Source organism: Kryptolebias marmoratus, linkage group LG3 (assembly GCF_001649575.2).
Source record: "Kryptolebias marmoratus isolate JLee-2015 linkage group LG3, ASM164957v2, whole genome shotgun sequence".
Classification (NCBI taxonomy): Eukaryota; Metazoa; Chordata; class Actinopteri; order Cyprinodontiformes; family Rivulidae; genus Kryptolebias; species Kryptolebias marmoratus.
The window spans coordinates 10130899-10155565 of NC_051432.1; the positions used below are offsets into that span (position 1 = coordinate 10130899).

Below are 24667 nucleotides of genomic sequence, written 5' to 3' on the forward strand. Positions count from 1 at the left end.
AAATTAGCTCCATAAATCAAAACAAAAGAAAATTGGGTCTATGAAGACAGGACCTTGATTATCCTAGGGGAGGGGCTGGGTGTGGGTGGGGATTAAGTGTGGGAATAAATTGGATCAGTTTGAACACTTACTTCTATGGTGAAGTAGCAAAGCTATAAACGACTACAATAAATACTGAACAGTTCAGCAATAACTTCACAGGAAATAGTTAAGGTTGATTCAAAATGGTTGCTGGTATTTGTTAAGGCAGATAATGCTGACAAAGAGCATCAATAGTTTATTCTTTAAGAAATGCATGTGATATCAAATATTTATAAAAAAATTTAACAACAAGTATTGTTCCTAACGCTACAAGACTAATGATTTTTTTTTTTCTTTTGCTGATTCACTTCTGAATGAATCAGCTTAATTTGTGATTTCACTTTACACAAAGCAGAGGCATTTATTTTGAATTAAAATGGTTTAATAGTGAGGAAAATTTCAAATATATGCTGTGTCTGTCATTATGCACTTGTAATAAGAATAACAGACCAGCAGAGGGCTTCCTTGTGTCTGTTATCTATTTGTTCACTCATTTTAGCCCTCAAATTAATTTATTAATACCTCGAGTTCTTCAATCCTCTCATGATAAAATCATCAATATTAAATTGTCCAACAATCACTATTGTCCTAATTGATTTTGTTAAGCAGTTTTGGGTTTGTTTCTTGTGTTTTTCTCCTCTTGAAAACACATTGTGTTCCTCTCGAGTGTGTGAAAGGTGCTCTACAAATAAAGTGTGACTAATAAACTCTGATTAAATATCACATTTATAGTTCTATTGTTTATGTCAGACAAAGACAAACCCTCTCACATGGCCCCTCTAGTCATTATGCATTTCTTGAAGGAATGCATATCGCCTGCCAGAGTGCCAGAGTTTTGAGCAAAACTCCTTTTTTATTTGAGGCAGATACTCACCTGAACCCTGAGGGAGAATTCAACCTTTCTCTCAGTCATGGCCTTGCACTTACATTAGTGGACTTCTAATTCATGTTGCTTCACACTTGGCTGCAAAGCAATCCAATACGTTCTGAAAACGATGACTTGAAGACACCGACAACACTGCATCATCTGCAAGAAAACAGAGATGAGGCTCGTAGGTTCACAAACCAGACTCCATGTTCCTGACCAATAAACACAAGAAATAAAGCACAGCCATTCATGCTCCAGCATATCATATTGCATGTGCAGGAGCATGTATTGCATATGATTTTAGCAGCATGCACTACTACTTAAAACTAAATTTTATCATCTTTACTTGTCCATGTTGGCGTTCCAGGTCCCTCAGCAGACAATTATGTGTTGCCCAGTTTTTTGTGATTGTACAGACTGCGCGTGACGACAGCACCAAGTGCATCAAGTGAATTCCTTTTTCCAAAGGTGACACCAAACACCTGCCTGGAAGTCCATCAGCAAGCAGAGGAAGAAAAACAACTCAAAGCTTGTTTTGAAGAAAGGACATTTGCTGTTATTCATAACCAGATAATTCATCACTCAGGGACCACGAGGACACAAACATTGTGTTGAATTCATGGTGAGAAATTACTTGAACTTTTTTTTCCTCTTCTTTTCTTTTGAAAAGGCGGTTGACAGACCAGTGCATTGTTGCTTCCTGTTAGGCTGGAGACTTAAAACTATAGACCACTGACTCAAATGCTGTGGCACAGTAAATAATTTACCAGCAGTGTTCCAATGGCTTGGACAGTTCATATTCATATTCATATTCATATTCATATTCATATTCATATTCATATTCATCTTACACTACGTTTTCATCATTGCATCTATTAACTTGATACAAAACAAGAGAAATTATAAACTATTAGATAGTTTACAAGAACAAAATTGACACTTTAAACATTCGTTCATCTTTTAGATGATTGATCAATTTCTTTTCATTTTTGATCCCAAGCTGCTCTGCAAAAATTTGACATAACCTGATCTAACTTTTGTGGTTTTGTACTCTCTGTATTGTTTGTTATTGCCTGCTGCCAAAAGGCAATAGATGGGCCATAGGGCTCTTGCCGGTGAAAAATATACTTTAAATTAGTGGAAAATTTTAATTGAACTCTCAAAAAGTAGTCACTGGATGAAAATATTCAATTGATCATCTTCTGTAATCAACCCAATTCAAGATGGCCACCACGGCTGATTAATTTAGACCTTGAATTTGATTTTACAAACCTAAAAATGGCTATAACTCGGTCAATTTTACAGATATTGGGCTAAAATCTTGTGTAGTAGTAGCTGAGAGTCATCCCAAGCTCATAACTGGAGCCCTAATAGGTCATGCAAGATGTTTGGTTAAAAACTTTGACATGAAACTGTTGGAGTCTGTCTGCCTGATAGCAAACTATCTCATGAACCACTGGACAGAGTTCAGTGGTTCAGTGTCACTCAGAAAGTTATCTCTGGATGTACATCTGCGACTGATAAACTTTTGGAGATAGTTTAATTCAAGATGGCTGCCACAGCTAACCCACTGTAGGCAACACAGAAATGGCTATAACTCAGTCTTGTTTTACAGCTATTGAGCTAAAATTTAGTGCAGTACTAGCTGAGAGTCACTGATAACTCTGATTGCTAATAGATTGCACAAGACTAAACATGATTGCACGAGACTGTGCATAAAGTTACTTTCTAGGTTTGACCAAAATGAATAAAACTTAGTCATTTCCTATCGTAAGATGATCTTAATTTAAAACTCTGACTTGAGAGGTGGAGCATTATTAATTTTAAGCTAAGACATGCTGAAAATAGAACCTCTATTTTTGAACAGTGGTAGCAGGCCAGTCTCCACCTCACTCTGCAGAATAAACTGAATACCAAAACAACAATAATTTCTTTGTCAGTAAGCAAACCCATAAAATAGGCATTTGCTTTTAATAGTTTTAATACGGGTTAAAGGTGAGAGTAATTTCAGTTTGGAAGGTTTTGAAAATATTATGCATATGTAATACAATTATTTAAATGTTAGGTTTATCTAAAAACAGAATAGCATTACCTGCTTTATTTTCATCGCGCCAACGGCATAAATGACACTACTGATAATGAAATGTATAATCATAAGAGAAAAGCCACTTTATTAGCCCTCTGTTATACACAACAAAGCACTGGAATCAACATCTCCTCATATTTTCCTTCAGAAACAGACGTGCAACGGGCTGCCTTCCCTGCAAAGCACGCTTGCGTTTCTCATATGAATGACTGGTCTGAAAAAAAACAAAAAACATTAGCTATTGTGCCTTTCATTCCACCCTTCATTAAAAATTCCCCTATGCTTAATTAGAACACATCCGCCACACTTGAAATACGTCTGTCACTGGCTGAGGCCCAAAAGCTTGGCAGGATTATCTTAGGTCTATTGCACACTGCCACACATGAAAGGGATGACAAGAGCCTGCTTTTTGCTTTTGGTGAAAAGTTGCACCTATGAAAAAAAATAAACATGTTTCAGGACTGTTGTTGCTGCTGGGTAAAAACGTAATGCTCTTTTATGTTTTTCAAGTATCTCGAGATTAAAGGTTTTATTATTAGTTGAATTATATAAAGAATCAATATAAATCCACTTTTCCAATTCTTTTTTCCTCAATAACTTTAAGGGGAAGTCCATTACTCCGGAGACCCCCAAATTATCTTGGTTTCCTTATATTAGGCAGAATGGCTGATCAGTGAGAATGGAAATATAACTTTATTGTTTGGAGTATAATATACACTGTCCAGTGCTGTCAGTGTATATTTCTGATGAAAGGTGCGTGAAGGAAAAAGGTTTAAAATATCATCAAATTTACATAAATTTTCACTATTTATTTTAATTATTTGCATAGAGTGTTGTAAAAAAATGTATAAAAAATAGCAAAGTTGTTATAAACAAGTTTAATTTAACTGGCTATCATTATTTAATGGTTGATAGTGAATGTTAAGAACAATAAATTAAACAGGAAAGCCCAACTTAATAATTTTGTAAATATAATGTTGAGCAAAAAAAAGGAAAGAGCATCTTATCAACAAAGTTGTCAAACACTGACACCGGTCTACATCAGGGCCAGAGATTCAGTTTGACCCGGTCTCAGAATGAAATCAAACACATATCCTGCAGCATAAAATAAAAATGCATCACCAGAATCTTATGTTGCATATACAGGGAATAGTTTTGTACCTTGGTTTGATTGAAGAAAAATAACTTATTTTAATAATAAAAAAAACAAAAGAAAAACAAATTGACAGACATCTCTATGCCCCTCTGTTATTTTAGGTTTACAGTACAGTGTTTCAGGGTAACAAAAATAATGATAATTTGAGATTCAAAGAGTGTCTGAGACACCCTTCACTAATTTTCAGAAAGTGTTGCATATCATGGATTTAGTCCGAGCCTAAAAATGTGTCTACTTCAAAAAACACATTGCAAACAAGGCACTGAGTCACAGATTGTGGCCCAAACCCCAAACATTTATTGATGCCTTCAAACACATTTCATGTTTTAAGTAAATATTCTCCAGAAAAACAACAACAACAACAAAAAAAACCCACATTGTTTGTATTGTATAGCATTTATCTTTTAGGACAAAATAGTTCCTAATATGATTGTGTTCTTACTTAAGTTTTGTGTCAGTGAATTTCTTTGTTTTGATCTCCACACACACACTTCAGGCACTTGTCTGTGCTCACTCAACATGCGACATAACACTGCCTGGGGCACCAGAACATGCAAACGTAAAAGTGTCCTGGTTGCTGTCTCGGCAACCGTTTGAATAAATTTGACAGGGGAGTTGGCAGCAGACTGTATTTTATTACTGTGGTTATTGTTGCATGCGTTCATTACAGCCCACTTCCCACCTCTCCCACCCCTCTCATCTGTAAAACACTGCAGCATGATGCAGACATGAGGGCAGACGATCATCTCTCCTCTGCTCAGGTGAGTTTACTCTGTTTTCTGTTATAAACTTGTCACATTAACCAAACATTTTTAACATTATGTTCAAATGAGTTGATTAACGTATTTATGTTTGCAGTTAAATTTAATCTGACTGCCTTAATAACCAAGCTGTTATTGGTACTATTCTCAGACAGAACCAGCAGAAACCTGTGAAATTTAAAGTGTGAATCCTAAGTGTAAAATCTTTTTTGGTTTTATTTCTCATTTTTATTAGAATCATACAGGGATGCCCCTCTCCTAAAAAGCTTCTGTATTCAAAAAGGTGAACTCTCTTGGTTAAAATTAGCAAAAGGAAGTTACAAAAAAAAATGTTTTCTAAAAATTCTGTATTACTCTACATTTGCTCTCATCTATATCAACTTACATATGAAGCAGAAGCTTTGTTAGTTGTATAAACTACTTGAGTAAGAAGGCAGAGGACATTACGACAGAGAAGATGTAGTATTTATAGACCAAACTGTGGCTTTACGATTCTTGCAGATATGTGAATAGGATAGAACCTAAATAAACAGGGGGAAAAATGGTTAAAAAAAGATGTTGAATAGGTAACATCAAGAGAAGGTAGGTGAAAGGGCAACTGCCTTCAGATGACTTAGAATCTAAGTCATCTGAAGGCAGTTGCCTTCAAACAAAACAGTGATTTGTTTTAGAAAATACAGTAAACAAGTAAAAAGTACTTTTGCCTGTTCTTAACTAATATATTGGCAGAATTGCATTTATTTGCAATAGCAATAAAAAAAAAAAAAGATAATTAGAATACAGAACTTTATGCTTAAAACTTTTATGGAGTGAAATGAAAAAAAAAAAACCTAACTGTTATTTTAGTGGCATATTTAAGGTTAGGTTAACCTGAAATCTGTATTTTCCAAGAAAAGTAATTTTTTCTTTTTACATTTTTCTGTGGGCTCATTGTGATCAATTCAGAAATGTCTTAAGTATAGCTGTGTCGATTGGTGTGAGCAGAACCCAGCAAGCCGATGACAGCTGAGCCACAATGCCTTTCAGGGGAATCATTCAAATTATTGAGGGCTAAAAAGCATGTAAAACCACCTGCTTGTTGAAAACAACAACAACAAAAAAAACTGTTTCAACCTCTTTCAAAACTGTTGTAGCTACCCAATCATTTATCTGGTTTTATCAACCAGGTGCTTCTTTCCTTAGCACTCAGGAGGTTGTAACGCCTCGTATGGAGTGCGCCTGGTGGAACTGGTAGTCCTCCCCCTTTGGATGGTTCCTGAATCACCTCTGGTATTTACTGAGACAGCTGGGGTTTTTTTAAGCAGGTCTGCCCACATACTTTTGTTTAAATCTTACAAAGAGCTAGAAAAGAATAAAGTGTGCCATTTATTTTCTTCATGTCTGTGTGAAAGTTTAATCATTGGACTGAGATCTGAATCTGAGAGAATATTGGGCAGAAGACTGGATTGAGGAACATAACCATTTCCCACATCATCTAGCCTAAAGTTGCAGAGTTTCTGGTAAACTGACAGTACTTTCAGCTTCTTCTTCTTGCTTTGCTGATGTCACTTGAGTGACAGCAGCCTGTAGCTGGCATCAGGCATCCCACTGAGCCGTCCTACGAGGCATCCAAGACCAATGCCATACCTCAAGGTGAAAATGAGGAATAAACACGACTCCTGATTGCTTTGAGTACCCTGAACATTTTGACCAATGAGGATACAGAAATCCTTTGAAAACCTGGACCTCCTTGCCAGGCTGGTTCAAGCAGAGCAACCATACTGTTAGGGGTCAATAGAGCCCCCCCACCCTTTTTTTTTTTTTCCCATTTACAAAAAAAAAAAAAATGACCTTAATACCAGGGCGAGGATTTCAGTGATGCATTTGCTTATTTATCTAAACTTTTTCATACTGATGATCAACAGTAGTAAATGTCCCTTTTCCTGCCTACCCCAGTCACTTCTCATCACCATGGTACCGTCCCTGTGGTGTTCATTAAATTTTAATTCAAGTCAGCCGAAACATCTGCTTCATGCTCAATCCACTGCCACTGTAAATTTCACCTAATTTCATGATACACTGTAATATCCAAGCAAGCAAATGTTCAATTGAACACACATAGGTGAACATACTGTAAATACATAACTAACAGACAGCATGTTTCTACATATGAGGAATAATTTACACGAGCTTCTCAAATTCCTGAATCAGCACTCTTCGTTGGTTTTAAAAGAAGTTTCAATTTAGCAATTCATGGAAGACTTAGAGAGTCAAACAGTATTACTTCCCATATGGCATAGCAGCTAAATTCTGAGTATGCTTTTTGTCAGAGTTTATATAATGTGTGTAGAATGTAATTATATATTTTTCTTAATTATATCAACATCTGGGTTGAAAAAAACAACACCTTGCTATTCTAACATCCTAAGTAAACAGATGGTAAGTGAGATAAAAAACTTCATCAGAAAAATGTTTTCAGGTCTGGTGTCCTTTTTTTAAAGAAAAATACTTACATAGAAGCTTAACAAGCTTAACAAATGATACTGTAAATTGCCTTTATGCAAAAATTGAGTCTCATACAAATTTATGTGGTTTGACCTCTTTTTTTTACTACTAATGAATCACTGAGGAGTGTAACCTGTACCTCAGACATCCAGGAAACTCCAGCCACTTATTTCTAACTGTATGTCTTGACAGGTTTGATAACAACATGGATAACAGCAGCCTGGAATGGAGCGGAGATGGTAACGCATCTCTTCGGACTGAACTTCAGTCCTGCGCTACGTTGAGAAATCAGGTCTCACGCATTTTCCTGTACGCCTTCCTCTCAGCTGGGATCGTCTCCACTGTGGTGGGCAACTTCCTGGTTGTTTTGTCCATTGCCTACTTCAAGCAGTTGCAGTCTCCAACTAATTCTTTCATCTTGTCCCTTGCTGTGGCTGACTGCCTCGTTGGCCTGTTGGTGATGCCTTATAGTATGATTCGAACTGTGGAGGGATGCTGGTACTTTGGCTTCCTTTTTTGTAAGCTTCACTCCAGCCTGGATGTCATGCTCTGCACTGCCTCCATATTCCACCTCAGCTGCATTGCCTTTGACCGTTATTATGCAGTCTGCAACCCCCTGGTTTACTCCTTGAAGATGTCCCCCGGTCGAGTAGCTCTGCTCATCGCTGTATGTTGGGCCGTACCTATGCTCATCTCTTTTGCTCCCATAATGCTAAACCTTCACATTGCCGATACAGACATACAGATTCCTGAAGATGTGTGTCTGTTCCTGGTCAGTCGCATTTACGCTGTTATGGCCTCTCTGGTGGCCTTTTACTTGCCCATGGCTGTCATGCTCGTGGCCTACTGGAAGATCTTCAAAGCTGCTAAACGGCAGGCCAAGCAGATCAGCGCCATGGAAAGCCAGATGGCTGCTGGAGTGGGCAAAGACTCGAGCAAGAAGAAAATACACCGCAACACTATGAAGAGGGAAGGAAAGGCAGCAAAAACTTTAGGCATCATCATGGGGGTTTTCCTTATCTTCTGGATGCCCTTTTTTACAGTCAATATTGTGGATCCGTTCATCGAATACAGCACAGAGGTGGTCGTCTGGGATGTTTTCCTGTGGTTAGGATACATCAACTCGTCGCTAAATCCCTTCTTGTATGTTTTCTTTAACAGTTGCTTTCGAAGAGCATTTCTCATGTTCATTGGTTGCAAGGTATGCCTGCCTGGAATATCCCCTGGGATGGAGTTATCACATTCCAGAAAAGAGGCAAACTAATGTTCTGATTAACTATAAAATTAGGAGCTCTGTACATTTTTTTGATGTAAAAAAAAACAAAAACAAACAAGAATTCTTGTTTTTGTTTTACGCTGAGCAAATTATGTTTGAGTTCATTTGAGTTTGTGTTACAGGAATTCTAGGGTTTACAGCCAGTGAAGTGGGACACCTTACCTGCAACATCGAGTCTGAAATCATCTTTCCAAATTTGCTTTGTGTAGTAGAAGAACTTAAGATCTGGTTTGAGTCTATGGCAACAGCTTTCCTCTACAACAGCATTTGCATATTTTTCAATTTTGCACCTAACTTAATTGACTATGTATGCTAGTAGGGACTGTGTTAGGGATGAATTAGAAGACAATATGACAATAAGAAAAAGATAATAACATGAATTTCCATCCAGAATGTGGTGAGCGGAAGAAACAAATTTGCCACAATAGCCAGCTATCTGAGAGTTACAGTCCAAGTGTCTGAAACAAACATTTGTGTTGAAGTACAACCACTCTAATGAAAAATATCACTTGAAAAAAACAGAGCTGACAACTTTAAACTACTGTGGACTGTACAGCCATTTGGATATATATATATTTTTACAATAAATTTACAACAAAAAGTCACACTTTAGAGGGGGCCAAACTATCACAACAAGTGATCTTTTTTTTTTTTTTTTTTGTGAGAAAGAAAATGATTCTTACATCCCACATGAGAACAAATGTGGATGTGCAAAACCTTACTTGAACAGACAGCATCATAGAGATTCATGAAGCTTCACTTGGACAGCTTGCAGATTTACGTCGCAGGTAAAATATTTACTGATTTCTTTCTAATTTTGTTTTCTCTTCAATATGACACAAACTTTCAAAGTCTGTGAAAATTTGATATTTTTTATTGTTTTTCAATATTAGTGTGTTACAAACAAATCATGCTTAATAATGTAAAATGTCTCAATGTATTTAGTTATCAGGTTATTATGTATTAAATTCCCAATGACTCAGTTTTAAAATAAACTGTGTGTTAACTTGGTGCTAAATAGGTAGTTGTTCAAGTAGTAAGATAGACCTCAGGTCTATAACTTCAAAAATGTCTCATATGGCTTGTTATCCTTTCCTAGAAAACAAAAATCAGCCTGATCAAGAGGAAGTTGGACAAGCAGTCCAGGGCTTCAGGAAACTACTGGACATGAAACAACCCTGATCTCTTGTGATAGAAAAGCAAAAAGGTTTAAAGGTAAGTGTACAATATATGTAACATGTTAACAAAAGCAAACTGCTTTCAATCATTATTTACAGCTTGAATATTCTCCAGGAAAACAATCTAGAGTTTAAATGAATCTACATAGATTTATATGTTACAAAACACACCATTAAAAAATAATTTTATATAGGTTACACATTTTACTATTCTTTATTATTATTTTTTTAGCATGCCACTATGATTCTGCTCTATTTAAAACAGCACCTGGGAAATTTGTTGCTATCTCACTATTTTTAGCTTGGATTGTAAAATTAATATTATTTTGGAGATGTGGGCAAATGTAATGTTTTCTAAGGAGATTGGTGTAAAAAACACGGAATTTGTTTCAAAAATAGTTCATTCAGAAGCAAAGAAGGACTGGTATGTAATGGGGTATGGTAACTCAGTGAGGAGTCACGATCACGGCTTTGAAGGTTCTTATAATGAAGGAGGGGAGTGCAGACATACATCAGCCGGGCTTAATGTGGCGGACCCTCCATGGGAACCCTGAAATGGATGGAGAGAATGCAGCAGAGTGCTTAGAGGTTGAGCTGAAATTGGACAGAACAAAGTAAGACAGACAGAAACATTGCAAAAAGAGGGAGAAAACACAGTAAAACCGAAAAACAAACAAAAATCTGACTGAATTCATGACATTTGCACAGACAAAATATTTTTGTTTCATGCATATTCAGCAATTTACCATAAAATGAGTTTCTTGTTGTCTCCTTTCTCTGCAATCAAACTGTGTTTCCTGAGTTAGAGTCTTGCAGCTATTTTATTGTGTATTTTATAGATCTTTTTTTTTTTGTTTTGTTTGTTGGTTTGTTTTGCTTCTTAATTGTGGACAGTAAGAAAAACAGTGAGTACAAACTCAAAGAGTTAAGCCTAAAAGCTAAAAAGGCTGTCAGAGCTGCCCCCGGGCTATGTCAGACAAGCAGCGTTCCCATGTGAACCAATATTTACTGTACATCTGCTGACAACCGTCAAAAAAAAGCAGACTGCAGTAAAAGAGAGCAAAGAGAGAGGGAGGAGGTTTGTAGAAACCTGCATCTTCTTGAAGATCTACACGCTGCTGCATTCACTCTCTTAATGAAAATCGGAACGCGATCCTAGACAGCCAGACTGCATTGCAAATGATCCATCTCAAAATAGTCAGCTACCAGCTGCAGCATGTTTATTAACTCTGAGCCAAAGTCGGAGTCATATCATAGTTAAAACAGCATCAAAGCTGTCAGTTCACAATTAGGAGTCTGGGCAGGCTGTCACTTTGGCTGGCTCTGACGCGTCGTGAAACTACAAGCTGTGAAAGTGCATTCAACATATGGCAGTCAGTGACTTTTCTAACGTGGGTTGGGAAAAAAAAATAGCGCTGACAGTGTTGGACTGTAATTTATAATCTTGTGTTCTTTTTTTACGGAACGGAGGGGGGAGGAAACATAAATAGAAGAGTGATGTAAAACAGAACAGAAAAACGTATAATTATAGCCGTTTATTTTATTTTTTTATCTCTTAATTGTGTTAGTCTCGTTTATTTTTGTTTCAACACTATATTCATATTTAGATGTGTGCGTTTGTCTGCCATGTTAGGAAAAATGCATCATGAATTTGTGAACATGTTTTAAATCAACTCTCAGAAGAAAACATTGAATGTACATCTACAACTGATGAGCTTTTGGAGTCAACATGATTCAAGTATCCGCCACAGCCATTTAACCTGAGCAAACAATAAAATGGCTATAACTCAGTCAATTTTATAGACATAAAGCTCAAGTTTGCCGTGGTATTAGCTGAGACTGATCCCCATTACATAATCTAAGTGCTAACAGGTTGAGTGAGATCTTTATTACCTCAGTCAAGGAGGTTATGTTTTCGGTAGGGTCGGTTTGTTTGTCTGGTAGCAAGATTACTTAAAAACTAATAAATAGATTTTGATGAAATTTTCAGGAAATGTTGGAGACAAGAAACAATTAAATAACTTTTGGTAGTGATCCGAATCACAATCTGAATCGAACTATGTTTTAATGAGACCGTGGCCTTGACAGAGGTTTGCACTCTCTGAATGGTTTTCATTTTTGGATTTTGGCATTAAGTATTGGAGTTGACCCTGTGTGTCTGTTTGCAAAAATGTCATAAACTAGTGGCTGGATTATAATGAAAATCTCAGAATGGAATTACTGAATACAAATCTACAACTGGTTAATTTTTGGAGTCAACCCAATTCAAGATGGCTGTTGCAGCTAATGGACCTTGCAATACACACTCACACACACACACACACACATATATATATGCTTATAATGCAGTAAATTTTACAAATATTGCACAAAAACCTGGTTTAGTAGTAGTTGAACTGTCATAACTATGTCATTTTTTTAGGATAAGAATATTTTAGTTGAAAACTGTGGCATGAAAGGCAAATGGTGATCTGCATTCTTTCAAGGAATGCCGGGCCTTAAGTTATTCATATTTTCATTATTGTTATTTCACAGATGTCTTGGACTAATTTGCACAATTTGCACAAAAACAAACATGCAGCTTAACCAAAGAACAGAATCATTTTCTCAACTTCCTTTTCCTCTTTTTATTTTTAGGTACATCTGACATAAACGTGACATTGAAAAATACAAAAAGAAAAGAAAATGAAAAAAAAAAGCACATTCATTTCACATTAGTGCTCACTGGGCACTGCAAATTACACTTAGGTGAACGCCTCCATACCAGGTTAGCTCACAAATCCAACAGAATGAACACAGCTTCTTTGCTTTACAAAGTCTTGTCAGAACAGGAAATGCTGCTGCATGTACATAAACATGATGGTTGAGAAAAATTTACAGTCTGGAGTTTTTCGCAACGATAAAAATTGCACTTATGAATCGTCTCTGAGTGAGCGGCGGTACACCTTTTTTTAAAAACAGTGGAATATTGTTTAATGTCAACAAATATCAAACGAAGAAGTCACAGTTGTCTTCACACACCGTCAGCTGGCTACTAATTAAACACAAGGAGGTTGTCTGATATATAACTCAGCAAAATACGTGTTGATGTTAACGGTAATAACGATCTGGATCTGTGTTAAAATATTCTGCCTTAATCCATGGACGGCACATCAAGATTACAGTATTTAGCTGCATCTTCCTTTAGACTGTGGCTGCAGGTCATGTCAGTTAAAGTAACACAAGTCACGAGGAACAGATTAACTCCAGTTTGGGCTGGAATCAAGTCATTTTTCTCAGCTTTGATCTTTTTCTGTTTAAATTTATTTTCTGAACACAGAATCACCCTCTTTCACAGTTTTTTTCTCGCAGTTTGGTCCAGTATGGCCCTTTGAAAATAAATTAAAGACTCTCTTGGGAGCCCTCTAAATGTCAGTCTCTTTCAGGCCATAACAGTCTGCCAGATCATAGAACTGGAAACTGCTCGACTCGCACGAGTTGCAAATCCCCATAGAGACTGTGTCCACGGTTTCGGTCCGGCCCAGTGCAGGTGGGGTGACTTTTCCCGTCCCCCCTTTGATTTTGTTTGACAGGTTGTTCACTTTCTCTTTGAACTGAAAGGAGGACTTTTGCAGAGGCGGAAAGAAGCTCCATCTCTTCAGGCCTAGCGAGCACCGTTTCCTCTTGTGTAACAGAGAGCTGCTGCAGGACTCGTGCGCAGCAAAGCCAGTGTTGTAGTCCCCCCTCTGATCCCTCGTCTTTCCCTTCACAGCAGTCCGCCACCTCTGGTCGTAGAAGCGGCGCAGGACCCTCCGTTTCTGGTGACACTGGCACCTGAGGAGCCGGGTGAAAGCCCGCTGGAACTCCTTGCTGGAGCAGGGGTAGATAATGGGGTTGATGCAGCTGTTGAAGTACCCCAGCCAAAAGATCACTTTAAACACAGTTTCAGACGGTTTCAGTGATGGGAACAAGGAGCCTAAAACAGAGGCGGAAACAGCAGGGAAAAGGAGAGATGAAGCCAAATCTTTGCACAGTAAAGAGATATTTGCATACACCTACAGGGCTAGTTCACATGTTTATGAAGTGGGGTTCTATGGGAAGGATATGTGCCATTAATATCTCACCTGTTGCAGATAGCTCTTTGGCCAACCTCAGTTTGGAGAAAGAGTTTATTCTGACCTGAATGATGAGTCAAGACCTAATCGGATTGCTGCAATCTTAAAACAACTCTAATCTCAGAAGAAATCATCGGGGTTCATGCAAACATAATTTTATAAACCTTTACATCCCATCAGCTTCACATTACACTGTTCTTCACACAGACTTCTGTGCAGCAGCAGGTAGCTGTAGCACTCCATGCACAGCCTTAGGCACTTCTGACAGAAAAATCCTGATATTCACGCCAGAGCAACTGTGTGGTGTGAAAATGACAGAGTTGTAAAGGTTTAAAAAATTGCATTTACATGAACTGCTAACAGATTTTTTATTTTTATTTAGGTTAGATTAGCTGTGGGAACATGTTTCAGTCGGTGGGTGCTGTGAGCAATCTAATAAGGCTAAGCAACATCATGGCACTTCCAGGCAAAAAAGGGATGACAAGATAAAACTAAAAGTGCCATGTTTAAAGCAGTTGAAAAAAAAAAGTTATGCTCAGATATACAACAACAGCACAACTTAAGATACCAGATTTACAAAACTCAACAATCTCAAAATAAAATTAGAATTTAAAAGGTGCTGCAGCACTCTCTGTCACCATACGTCCCGTGGTCTTGACGGTAGAAGTCATTTTAAGAAGGCAGAAGTCTGGTTTGGTCTTGGTTCAGACTAGCCCTTAGCTCATCAGTCTGATCAGAATCAAAGCGTTATTAAACTGAGGTCATTCAAAAGGTTATCTACAACAGGTAAGATAATCATTGTTCAAAACCTTTTTACAAAACCCCACTTTAACACATCTGAATTCCAGTACTATCAGATGATAATTTGGGAGACTGTATATGCATTGAAAGCTGTATATATTTTTTCAACACACTGTATGTCACTGACATTTTGATGTTCCTGGTGCACAGAGCTTTCTATGTAATGTCTGTACTTGAGTATAATTTGAGATGATAATAAATTTTGTTGTATAGTGAGCTGATAAAGCTGTGGCACACCCAAACTGAACTATCATTTGTGAGATTTTTTTTTATTTTTTTTTTTATTGGATGTCAGCTGAGTCTTGACACAAAAAAAAGCTGTAACAGTTCCTGACCTCTGAAGGTTTAAACACCACCATCTGACAACACAACTGCAACTGTATTTTTTATTTATTTTTTTGTTAATATTTATGTAATAGATCCATCTAAAGGGGACCTTGATGCACAACATTTGAAAAGTACAGAAAAAAGCATTTAAATTAACTTGCATGTTCTCACGGACAGTTCTTAATACCTGCCATTCTACTGTTTTTAGTGTGACATGCTATGAACTGCAGTAATTTGTGGAACGATGCTTTTCTCTGTGTAAACTCGCCACGATTTGGATTGAACTCAGAATCGACCGCTGACATATAAGCAGCTCAGAGCTCGTGTCAGATCCCCACCGAAACGCATAATAGTCAGCTCAATTGTGTTCGCCCAATGTGGAAACAAATGAAATGGCTTGTATGTCATTTTCAGAGTAATGGCTTCATGCTGTTTTGACATCAGCTACCAACAGCACACTGTGCGCAACAAACGCAAACAGGAGGAATGTACCATCTACTGAATCATAAACCAGCTGATTGGAAGTGCTTTCTGCAGGTGTACAGTCTGGTTCGTGTGCTAGTTGCTTCCACAATCTGACTTTTACTTTACTAAAAACGCTCTATAAGCTAATTTTATCTCCCAAAACTAAACATTAAGACGAATAAAGGCATTAAAAGAAGCGATGTTCTCTACTGACTCTTCTCACTGAAATGACATAACCCTGGAGGCAGACAGCACATGATTCATCACTCTGACGCAAAACCACAACACCATGACAACAGGTAACTGCCTTTTTTTTTCATGTTGTTTGTTTACGATCAGCCTTTGTGAGACACAATGAATAATAATAATAATAATAATAATAATAATAATAATAATAATAATAAAAAGATCTTTGCAAAGTGTTTGCCATTTTGAATCTTCTCTGACTGTTTTTTTAAGGGAGGCGCTGACTTAAATCTTAAGACCAAACTATAAAATAAAGTGCTTTGAATGCACCCCATGCAGGAGTCTGGAGACCTGTCAAGTATATGAGGAAATGTTTAGTGATGGCTCTTTCATGTGAGCAGAGAAAATCCTGAACAGTCTCGGGGAAATCTCTCCTTCACGCTTAAGGATCTAAGGTTGTGAAGGTCATCCTTTTATACTGAGGTTTTTAAAACCTGCCCTCGTAGGAACAGGAAGTACCGCTGCATTATAAATATACAGACCCACCTATACGCATGCAGATACCATTCTGACACGAGATGTGGTGCTACTTTTAGCAAAAACTATGAATATCACCACTAATAAATACTACATTGACAATTTAGACTGATGTTAACACATATGGTTTGTGATACGATTGTTTTTGTCAAGAGGACTGATATTTATTGTCCGCCATAGAAGGCAAACGGGCGATAAGAATTTTGCCTGTGTTTGTGTGTGTTTTTGTCAGTTTCTTAATAAAATATCTCATAAACTACTGAGCAAATCTCAGAAAGTAATCAATAAATTTACATCTACAACTGATGAACATTCGAGGTCAGCCTGATTCAAGATGGCCACCATGGCAAAGTGAACTTAGGAAACGCAAAAATGACAACACCTCAGTCAGTTTTACAGATATTGAGCTATAATTTGGTGCGGTAGTAGATAAAACAGATCCACGATTTATACTCCGAGCACTAACTTATCACACAAAATATTTGATTAAAACTTGGCCATTAACTATTAGAGTCAACTCTATCTGTCTGTTAGCAAAATATCTCATGAACCACTTGGCAGACTTTAATAAAACTTTCAGAAAGTAATAATGTAGTTGACATCTACAACCGATTATTATTTTAGATCAACATGATTCAAGGTGGCTGCCACAGCCAATCGATTGTAACAAACACAAAAATTATTATAACTCAGTCAACTTTACAGGTATTGGGCTAAACTTTGGTGTGATAAAAGCTGAGCATCACCTGCCACACATGCTTTCAGTGTGACACATTGCAAGAGATCTTTGCTTCAAACATTGGCATTAAATGTTAAAGTCAATCATGTTTGTCTGTTAGCAAAAAATCCCATAAAGTACTGGACTGTTTTCAGTGAAATGTTAAAAAAAAATGTAATTATTGAATAAACATCTAGAACTGATTACCTTTTGGAATCTTCTCAGATCAAGATGGCTGACACAGTCAATGGGCTATAGCCAATACAAAAATAACTATAACTCAGTGAATTTTAAAAATATTGAGCCTAAATGTGGTGTTGTAGTAGCTGAGAGTCAATCACACCACATATTCAAAGAGCCGCACATTGTGCACCATTTTTGCCTAAAACTTTGTCAGTCTTGTCTGTCTGACTGTCAGCAAAATGTCCCATGAACCACTGAACAGATTTCATTGTAACTTGTAAAAAGTAACCATTGGTTGCACATCTACAACTGGTTAACCTTTGGGGTTAACCCAATTCAAGATGGCTGCCACAACTAATCAACCTTAGCCAACAGATTATTTGCCACAACCGTATTCTGTCCTGAAGCGCGCAAGTTTTCTACTGGAGGTATGAACACTTCAAAGCGTACAACAAGCGGAATAATTTAATAAAAGATCTCACGCAGTGCCATGGATCATAATACAGCGAAACAAAGCACCATCTGTTTACACTTGTTGAGGGGAAAATGCCAAGCAGTGCATCACTGACTAAAAGGTTTGGATAGGTTTCAATGAAGATACAAAAAGCTGAAATCTTTTCGTGTTGTTGTTGTTGTTTTAGCTGTTTTTGGCAAATTTGGACGTATAGTTCAGTTAGTTTTATCAAAAGAAAGACCACGCACTAAAACACACTTTTTGTTTTACCAGCTTTAGCTGCTGGCTAATTTCCATCTGCAGTGCCTATTGGTGAGTAAATAATAAATTACATAAAACAAATACAAAGTCATATCAAAACCACCGAGCACAGATGCAGCACTAAAACAACAAAATGCATCTAAAAACCCAAATACAAATGATTTGATCAAACCCAACACTACTCCACCCTGTCCGTCCACACATTTCAGATCTTTGCTGACTCTTGTCAGTTTGAGGGTAGTTTTAATATTCAAAACAAGAGTCATCGTCCAAGTTCAGATCTGAAGAGACAAAGTATAGTCATCATGCCTAAAGAATAAAAGGCTAATATTGCAATCAATCAATCAACCACATTTTATTTGTATAGCACGTTTCAGCAGCAAGGCATTTCAAGGTGCTTTATTTCTGGAAGAAAATGCCTGTCACCCTCTGCTTTTCATGCCAGAGTTTCAATATTACAAGCTCTTCTGTGAATATGTGTTGGGGATCACTCTCAGCCACTACTACACCAAATTTAGCTCAATATGTGTGTATTTGACTGAGTTATAGCCATTTTTGTGTTTGCTAAGCTTACTTACGTAGATGTGGCAGCCATCTTGAATGAGTTTGACTCCATAAGTCAAACGCTCATCGATTACTTCCTGAAGGTTTCAATAAAATCTGCTCAATGGCTCATGGGATATTTTGCTAATGCCACAGACAGAGAAACACACACATATACACAAGCAAACCCATTATGGCCTGTGTGTTCAGGCCATAATGGGTTAAGTCAAACTAATTTAATCTTTATCTGGTATAAAAGTGCTGTGTATTGTTTCAAAAGTCCCACTTAAAGAAGACACTAATAGTTTATTTCAAACAGAAAAATATTCAGAATGTTGTATTGCTCAAAATGTGTTTGGCTCTGTTTGCTTTTTGTTTGGTTTTATCTACGTTAAAACACTATGTTTACCCATCCGGTGTGTTGTATTTTTAGTCCCAGCTTTTTGCAAAGGGAGAGAGGGGACTTTTTCAGAAGATCTGAAAGACTCTTTATCTGGATTCACGCTGTTTTTAGGCCACGAACGGCAGTAGCTTGTATAAGACGGGAGCACTGACATGAGCAAACGTGTGCCAGGGGAAATCTCTCTGGACGTTGAGATGAGTCAGACCGTTGTGTCTGAATTTACACCGTCCCCGAGAAAAGACCCGGTTTGGCGCATTGACGGGCTATAATTACAGGTGTGTCTCTCAGTTAAAGGTTACCCATTATTGATTATCTCTACCATCGAGTGTGCGTCTGATGAAGTGTGTGCGAGCCGAGGCGAAAACACTCCACGCTCATCAATCAGTCATAAAGGACTCAGCCGGCAAAGATAAATAGAAGGCTCGTCATTAACCCCAGCGGGGACTTTATGGTTTTAAAAATACAACCTTTGCATTCGGCAGACAAAGGTTTGTCGGACTGAAGGTTTCCACCAAGGAGCTGAAATTCATAAGAGCTCTAATTAGAGTTTTATTGGCCTTTCCAGACAGCTTTATGACACTCCAGACACTTATCTTACTGATTGTCTGATCTTAATTATGCAAATTCACTTTTACTGGGAGTCGGTTATGCTAACGTTAAAATCAAACATTTTGCTGAGATTATGCTCTGCTCCGACTGAGCTGCAGGCTGAATACCGATCTGCTTGCTCGCCTCGGCAAATTGTGCGGTCAATGTAACAGTACTGATTGATATTCTAATATTAAAAACAAAGGAGTTTGGTTGTGATGTGCCACGTGTGACGCGCAGAGACAAAATAATTAAAAGGAGTCGTCTGTAGCTCATTCTTGTGTTTACTCATCTTTAGTCACAAGAATAGACATTCTGCCCTGCCCTTTATCACACAAATAAAGGTGCCCTTTTCCTCCCCGTTGCATGGACGATGTCATTAGTGGCACCAGTTTAATTTTCAAACCACTTTCCTCCCGGCAAGCTTCCCTTTAACTGTTTTTGCGAAGTTTGAAGAGCGGCAAAAAATAAGGAAGCTGTGAGAGATCAGAATGTTCTTTTACAATCAGCGAGAAATGCACCCAAAGATATTATTCACGAGAAACTCTGTTAGCATGTTTAGTTTTGGGGTTCCAAGTTTACAATGAATGACCGGCTGACAGATTTTCTGTCCGTGTCTCATTCCGGTTGCTAAAAAAATCATTTCATTATTGTGATGACCAACATTAGCACGGTTCCCGAGCTGAAATGATCATCCGTTTCGAAAGTTTCAAAACTTTTCAGAGTTTGCTGTGACCTTTCTGTGACAAACATGAAACTGAACCCTCAGTAAATGTAATTATTGTTGTTATTGCAGCTATCTGGACTTGGAAGGCCTTTTGCAAGCAGAGTTCTCATGACTCAAGAATGCCAGTTTGTTATGGCTACTTCTTCAAAATGTAATATTAACTGCCTGAAAACTTGGCAAACTTTTGTTTACCTGACAGAAATATTAGTTAGGCTGCATTTTTGACCAAACATTACAACTAATAATAATTATTACTCTTATTAATATATGTATATATATATATATATATACATATATTAATAAGAGTAATAATATATATCACATCCATGCATCATTTAAATCACTAGATAGATAGATAGATAGATAGATAGATAGATAGATAGATAGATAGATAGATAGATAGATAGATAGATAGATAGATAGATAGTGTTTTAAAAGATGCATGGATGCGATTCTTTGTTTTGTTTGCCTGTTTGTTGCTTTGTTTTGAAGTCAGGTAAATAAAAGATTAAGTTTACTTTTTTTTCTTTTTTTTGTTGACTCAAAACCAAAGAGTTGGTGTTACTGTCAGGATGCTGGTGGCTCTGATAAATTCCTGTGTGATTTATGTCCTGTGCTTTCAGTTCAGACGTTGATGAGTATGATTGCCCAAATAATTTGTGTTTAATTCTTAACAATTTATATTTCAAATGTTAAAATCACAATGCCGCTAAATTTATGTCATAAGTTTTAAACTCTCCATAAAATAAGAGTGAACACATATAGAGTAAGTCCAGACTGGATGAAAAACCTGTGTTTTCCCCTTTCACTCTTTTTTTTCTTTAGTGACAACTGTTGTTTTTTTTCTTTATTATAAGTGAAATTTAACAGCCAAATTTGAGTCCGGAAACAGACCGTGGCCCACCAAAGGAGGACCCCTACTCTGGAGATTTGCTGTCCAGCTGTTGATTTTTTTTTAATATTTGATTTAAGTCACCATAAAGTCTGAAAGTTGTTCACTGATTTATCTGGCTCCTGTGCTTTGGATCTGCACAGGAGAGCTGCACAGAGATAGAAAATATTCAAACACTCTGAAGGCATAAATCAATTATTCACAAGGAGCACACATTTTTAATGGATCATATTTAATATCATTGCCTGAACTACCCAGTGTCATGTCCTGTCGTGTTTCAGTGTGATGCCTCTTTGTGAACACTTTTTGTTAAAGATCACATTTTAAACTGAAATATTTAAGGGGGGTAAAAGGCCTTGCATTCCTGGAAGGACTTCATATCACCCACCATGTTTCATGTCAGAGCTTTAGACGAAGATCTCCTTGTGTTGAGACATGATGAAGCTATAAAAGTTTTAAAAATAATTTTATGCACTATCTCATGTGATGTCTCTTGTAATCTTTTAGCTCTTGACTCGTGTTGTGAATGACTCTCAGCTACAGGCTAGCCAGACTTACTGAGTTATAGCTGTTTTTGTGACGGCTAAAGCTATTGAGCTTTGGCAGCCACCTTGAATTGGATTGACAGCTAAAATAAACCAGCTGTAGATGGACATCAAGTGGTTACTTTCTCAAAGTTACATTAAAATCTGTCAAGTAGTTCATGAGATATTTTGCTAACAGACAAACAGGGTTAACCCAAACAGCGAATGGCAAAGTTATGGCTAAAATGTTGCACAAAGACTTGTGCTCAAAAGTATTGTGTTGGGCACAATGCTCAACTACAATCACACCCAATTTTAGCTCAATATCCATAAAACAGGCGGGGTTTTAGCCATTTTTGCGTTTTCTAAAGTCATTTAGCTGTGGTAGCCATCTTGAATTGGGTTGACTCCAAAAGTTAATCAGTTATAGACATACATCCAATAACTACTTTCTGAAAGCGTTATTAAAATCTGTTCAGTGGTTCATGAGATATTTTGCTAACAGACTGTCAGTGTTGACTCCAGTATTTAATGGCAAAGTTTCAAACACAGATGTCAGGCAATCAGTTAGTGTTCAGACTATAAGTTGGGGGTCAGTCTCAGCTGCTAACACACCAAAACTCTAGCTCAGTATTTATAAAATGAAAAAAGTTATACCCAAATCTGTGTTTTCTTGGGTCAGTTAAATGTGGCAGCTATCTCGAATCGGGCTCACCCCTAAAGTTAATCAGTTGTAGACGCACATCAAATGATTACTTTCTGAGAGTTTCGTTAAAATCCGTTCAGTGGTTCCCGAGATATTTTGCTAACACTGCAGAGAAGCGCACACGCAAACAGAAAACATTGTCGCTGCGTCTTGCGCGCGGCGGGCGACGACCGTGGACATACCTAAGGGCAGAAAGAAGAAAAAGGGCAGCCAGCAGAGGATGAACATCCCCACCACGATGGCGAGAGTTTTCGCCGCCTTCTTCTCCCGGGAGAACTTCATGAGGCGCACAGAGAGGGAGCTCCGGAACGGGTGGTTCTTGCTGCTCTTGGAGCTGGCGGGACGCGCGTCCTCCAGCAAGCTGCGGCAGTGGATGCGCAGCACCACCTCCACAGACTTGTCCCTCTCCCGCTTGACGCCCGCCTCTAGGCTCCTGGTGGTCCGGCGGGCCACCACGTACACCCTGAAGTACATGACGAGGATGACCAGCAGCGGCAGGTAGAAGGAGAACAGCGAGGAGAAGAGCGCGTAGGCCGGCTCCTCCGTGATGCTGCAGATGCTGTCGTCCACGGGCGGGGGCTCCTTCCACCCCAGCAGGGGTCCCACGGAGATCACCACGGACGAGACCCACACCAGCACCAGGATGGCCGCCGCTCTCCTCTCCGTCATGATGCTGGGGTACTTGAGGCAGTACTTCACGCCGATGTAGCGGTCGATGGAGATGATGCAGAGGCTGAGGATGGACGCGGTGCAGCAGAGCACGTCCACAGCTGCCCAGATGTTGCAGAACACCCGGCCGAACGCCCAGCAGCCCAGGACCTCCAGGGACGCGGAGAAGGGCAGTACGATGACGCTCAGCAGCAGGTCCGCCATGGCCAAGTTGACGATGAAGAAGTTGGTGATGTTCTGCAGGTGCTTGTTGCACACCACGGACAGGATGACCAGGATGTTCCCGACGAACGCTACCAGGATGAAGGCGGACAGGAAGATCCCGACCCCGACAACCTGCGGGTCCATGATGGTGAAGTTCCTGCACGCCGTGAGGTTCTGGTCCAGGACGGAGTCGTTGAGCGCGTCGAAATACAGCCCATAGTTGCTGTCATTGCTCAGATTAGACTCTGTCATTTTGCGCCATAAAGAGAACTTTTTAGAGGAAGTTTTTTTTATCTTCTTTCTCCCTCTCTTTCTCTCTCTCTCTCAAGAAAACTGAGTGAAGCAGAGCGCAGTCAGGCGCACTCCATCCAGCCAGACAACCAGGCGGTCGTCCGTGGATTCAAGCCTTACCACCATCAGGAACGCAAATAATAATAATATTAATAATAAATTAAAGCGAGGCATCCACACGCGCGCCCGGCTAATTAGGAAATTGTTGTCAAAGAACTCACTGAAAATTTAGATCCTAATTCTGTGAAGTCATAAAAAAAGAAAACAAGAAGAAAAAAAGAAGATTTAGGTCCATTGAACCATATTTCTTATTCCATGCGAGTGTTTCCTGCTGCATCCTTTGGACCAACTCTGATGACAGAGTGGGAGCTGGTGCAGCAGGTCTGAACCCTCAGCTCCACCCACACGGATCACATTAATGTTCACAGTCTCCACAAGAGAGCGTGCAGAGTCACACATGAATACTTCACACGTCTTTGCGTGACTTATTTCCAATATTGTTTTTTTTACACGCATTGCTTGCAAAAGCCAAATATCACACACGCACACAAAACGAATTGTTATTCACATTATTTCACAGGAAAATAAAGCTCCACCCTCCATCCTAGAAAGACAATCTCCCAAACTAACCAACAAGTCTGTGCTGACAGCCAGTTCTGTTATAAGAAAGCCCCCAGGCCACTATGGGAAGTTTCCCAGACAAGTTTGGAGACGGGGGGCTGCCATCTCCAGACTTTGTGTGCTTTCAAAGAAGGACAGGCCTGTCCAAAACCTCCGGGGAGCCTGCAGGAAAGGGTCAAGAAGCAGGCCATTTTATAGGGGAAAATAAAAGCCTCAACGCATCACTCCGTCTGGTGTAACAAATACACTGGATTTCATTTAAACGAGACTAATGGCAAACTTGCTCAAAAGGTCACAAGTTACTTAATGCACTCTGACCTTCCCCACTTCCTGTGTGAATTTATTTACAGGTTTACTGCAAAACACCGCTGGCGCTGACTGATCACATCCCATTTACTGTTCGGTTTGAAATAAACAGCAGCTTGTGTGTGAGAGCGCACTTCCTTAAATGCCACCCGCAAAGTAGTTTATGCTGTTTTATGATGAAACTGAGTTCCACCGTTAAACCTAAAAAGCTATTGTTTAAACTCGGAATGAAGAAAACTGCCCCAGTGATTTGGTAACAAACCTGCCTTTGGTCAGT

At 38.6% G+C, this 24667-nt stretch overlaps 2 protein-coding genes across 3 annotated transcripts; one reads left to right on the plus strand and one right to left on the minus strand.

Annotated features, from left to right (window-relative positions):
- Nucleotides 1-13778, plus strand: LOC108249828 (5-hydroxytryptamine receptor 4). 2 transcript variants are annotated; one of them, XM_037974749.1, is made up of 4 exons: nucleotides 1-1571; nucleotides 4862-4952; nucleotides 7629-9927; nucleotides 13642-13778. In XM_037974749.1, exon 3 carries the CDS (start codon nucleotides 7642-7644, stop codon nucleotides 8698-8700), a length of 1059 nt encoding a protein of 352 aa, XP_037830677.1. In that variant the 5' UTR covers nucleotides 1-1571; nucleotides 4862-4952; nucleotides 7629-7641; the 3' UTR covers nucleotides 8701-9927; nucleotides 13642-13778. The 2 variants fall into 2 exon arrangements, with proteins under 2 accessions (XP_037830677.1, XP_037830678.1); XM_037974750.1 differs by lacking the exon at nucleotides 1-1571 and having other exon boundaries at nucleotides 2619-9500; nucleotides 9812-9927.
- On the minus strand, nucleotides 12854-24065 carry adra1d (adrenoceptor alpha 1D). The gene is made up of 2 exons (XM_017419508.3): nucleotides 22482-24065; nucleotides 12854-13845 (listed from the first exon to the last, which is right to left on the minus strand). The coding sequence occupies exons 1-2, from the start codon at nucleotides 23422-23424 to the stop codon at nucleotides 13295-13297; spliced, it is 1494 nt and encodes a 497-aa protein (XP_017274997.1). The 5' UTR covers nucleotides 23425-24065; the 3' UTR covers nucleotides 12854-13294.
- Between the last annotated feature and the right edge of the window lie 602 nt (nucleotides 24066-24667).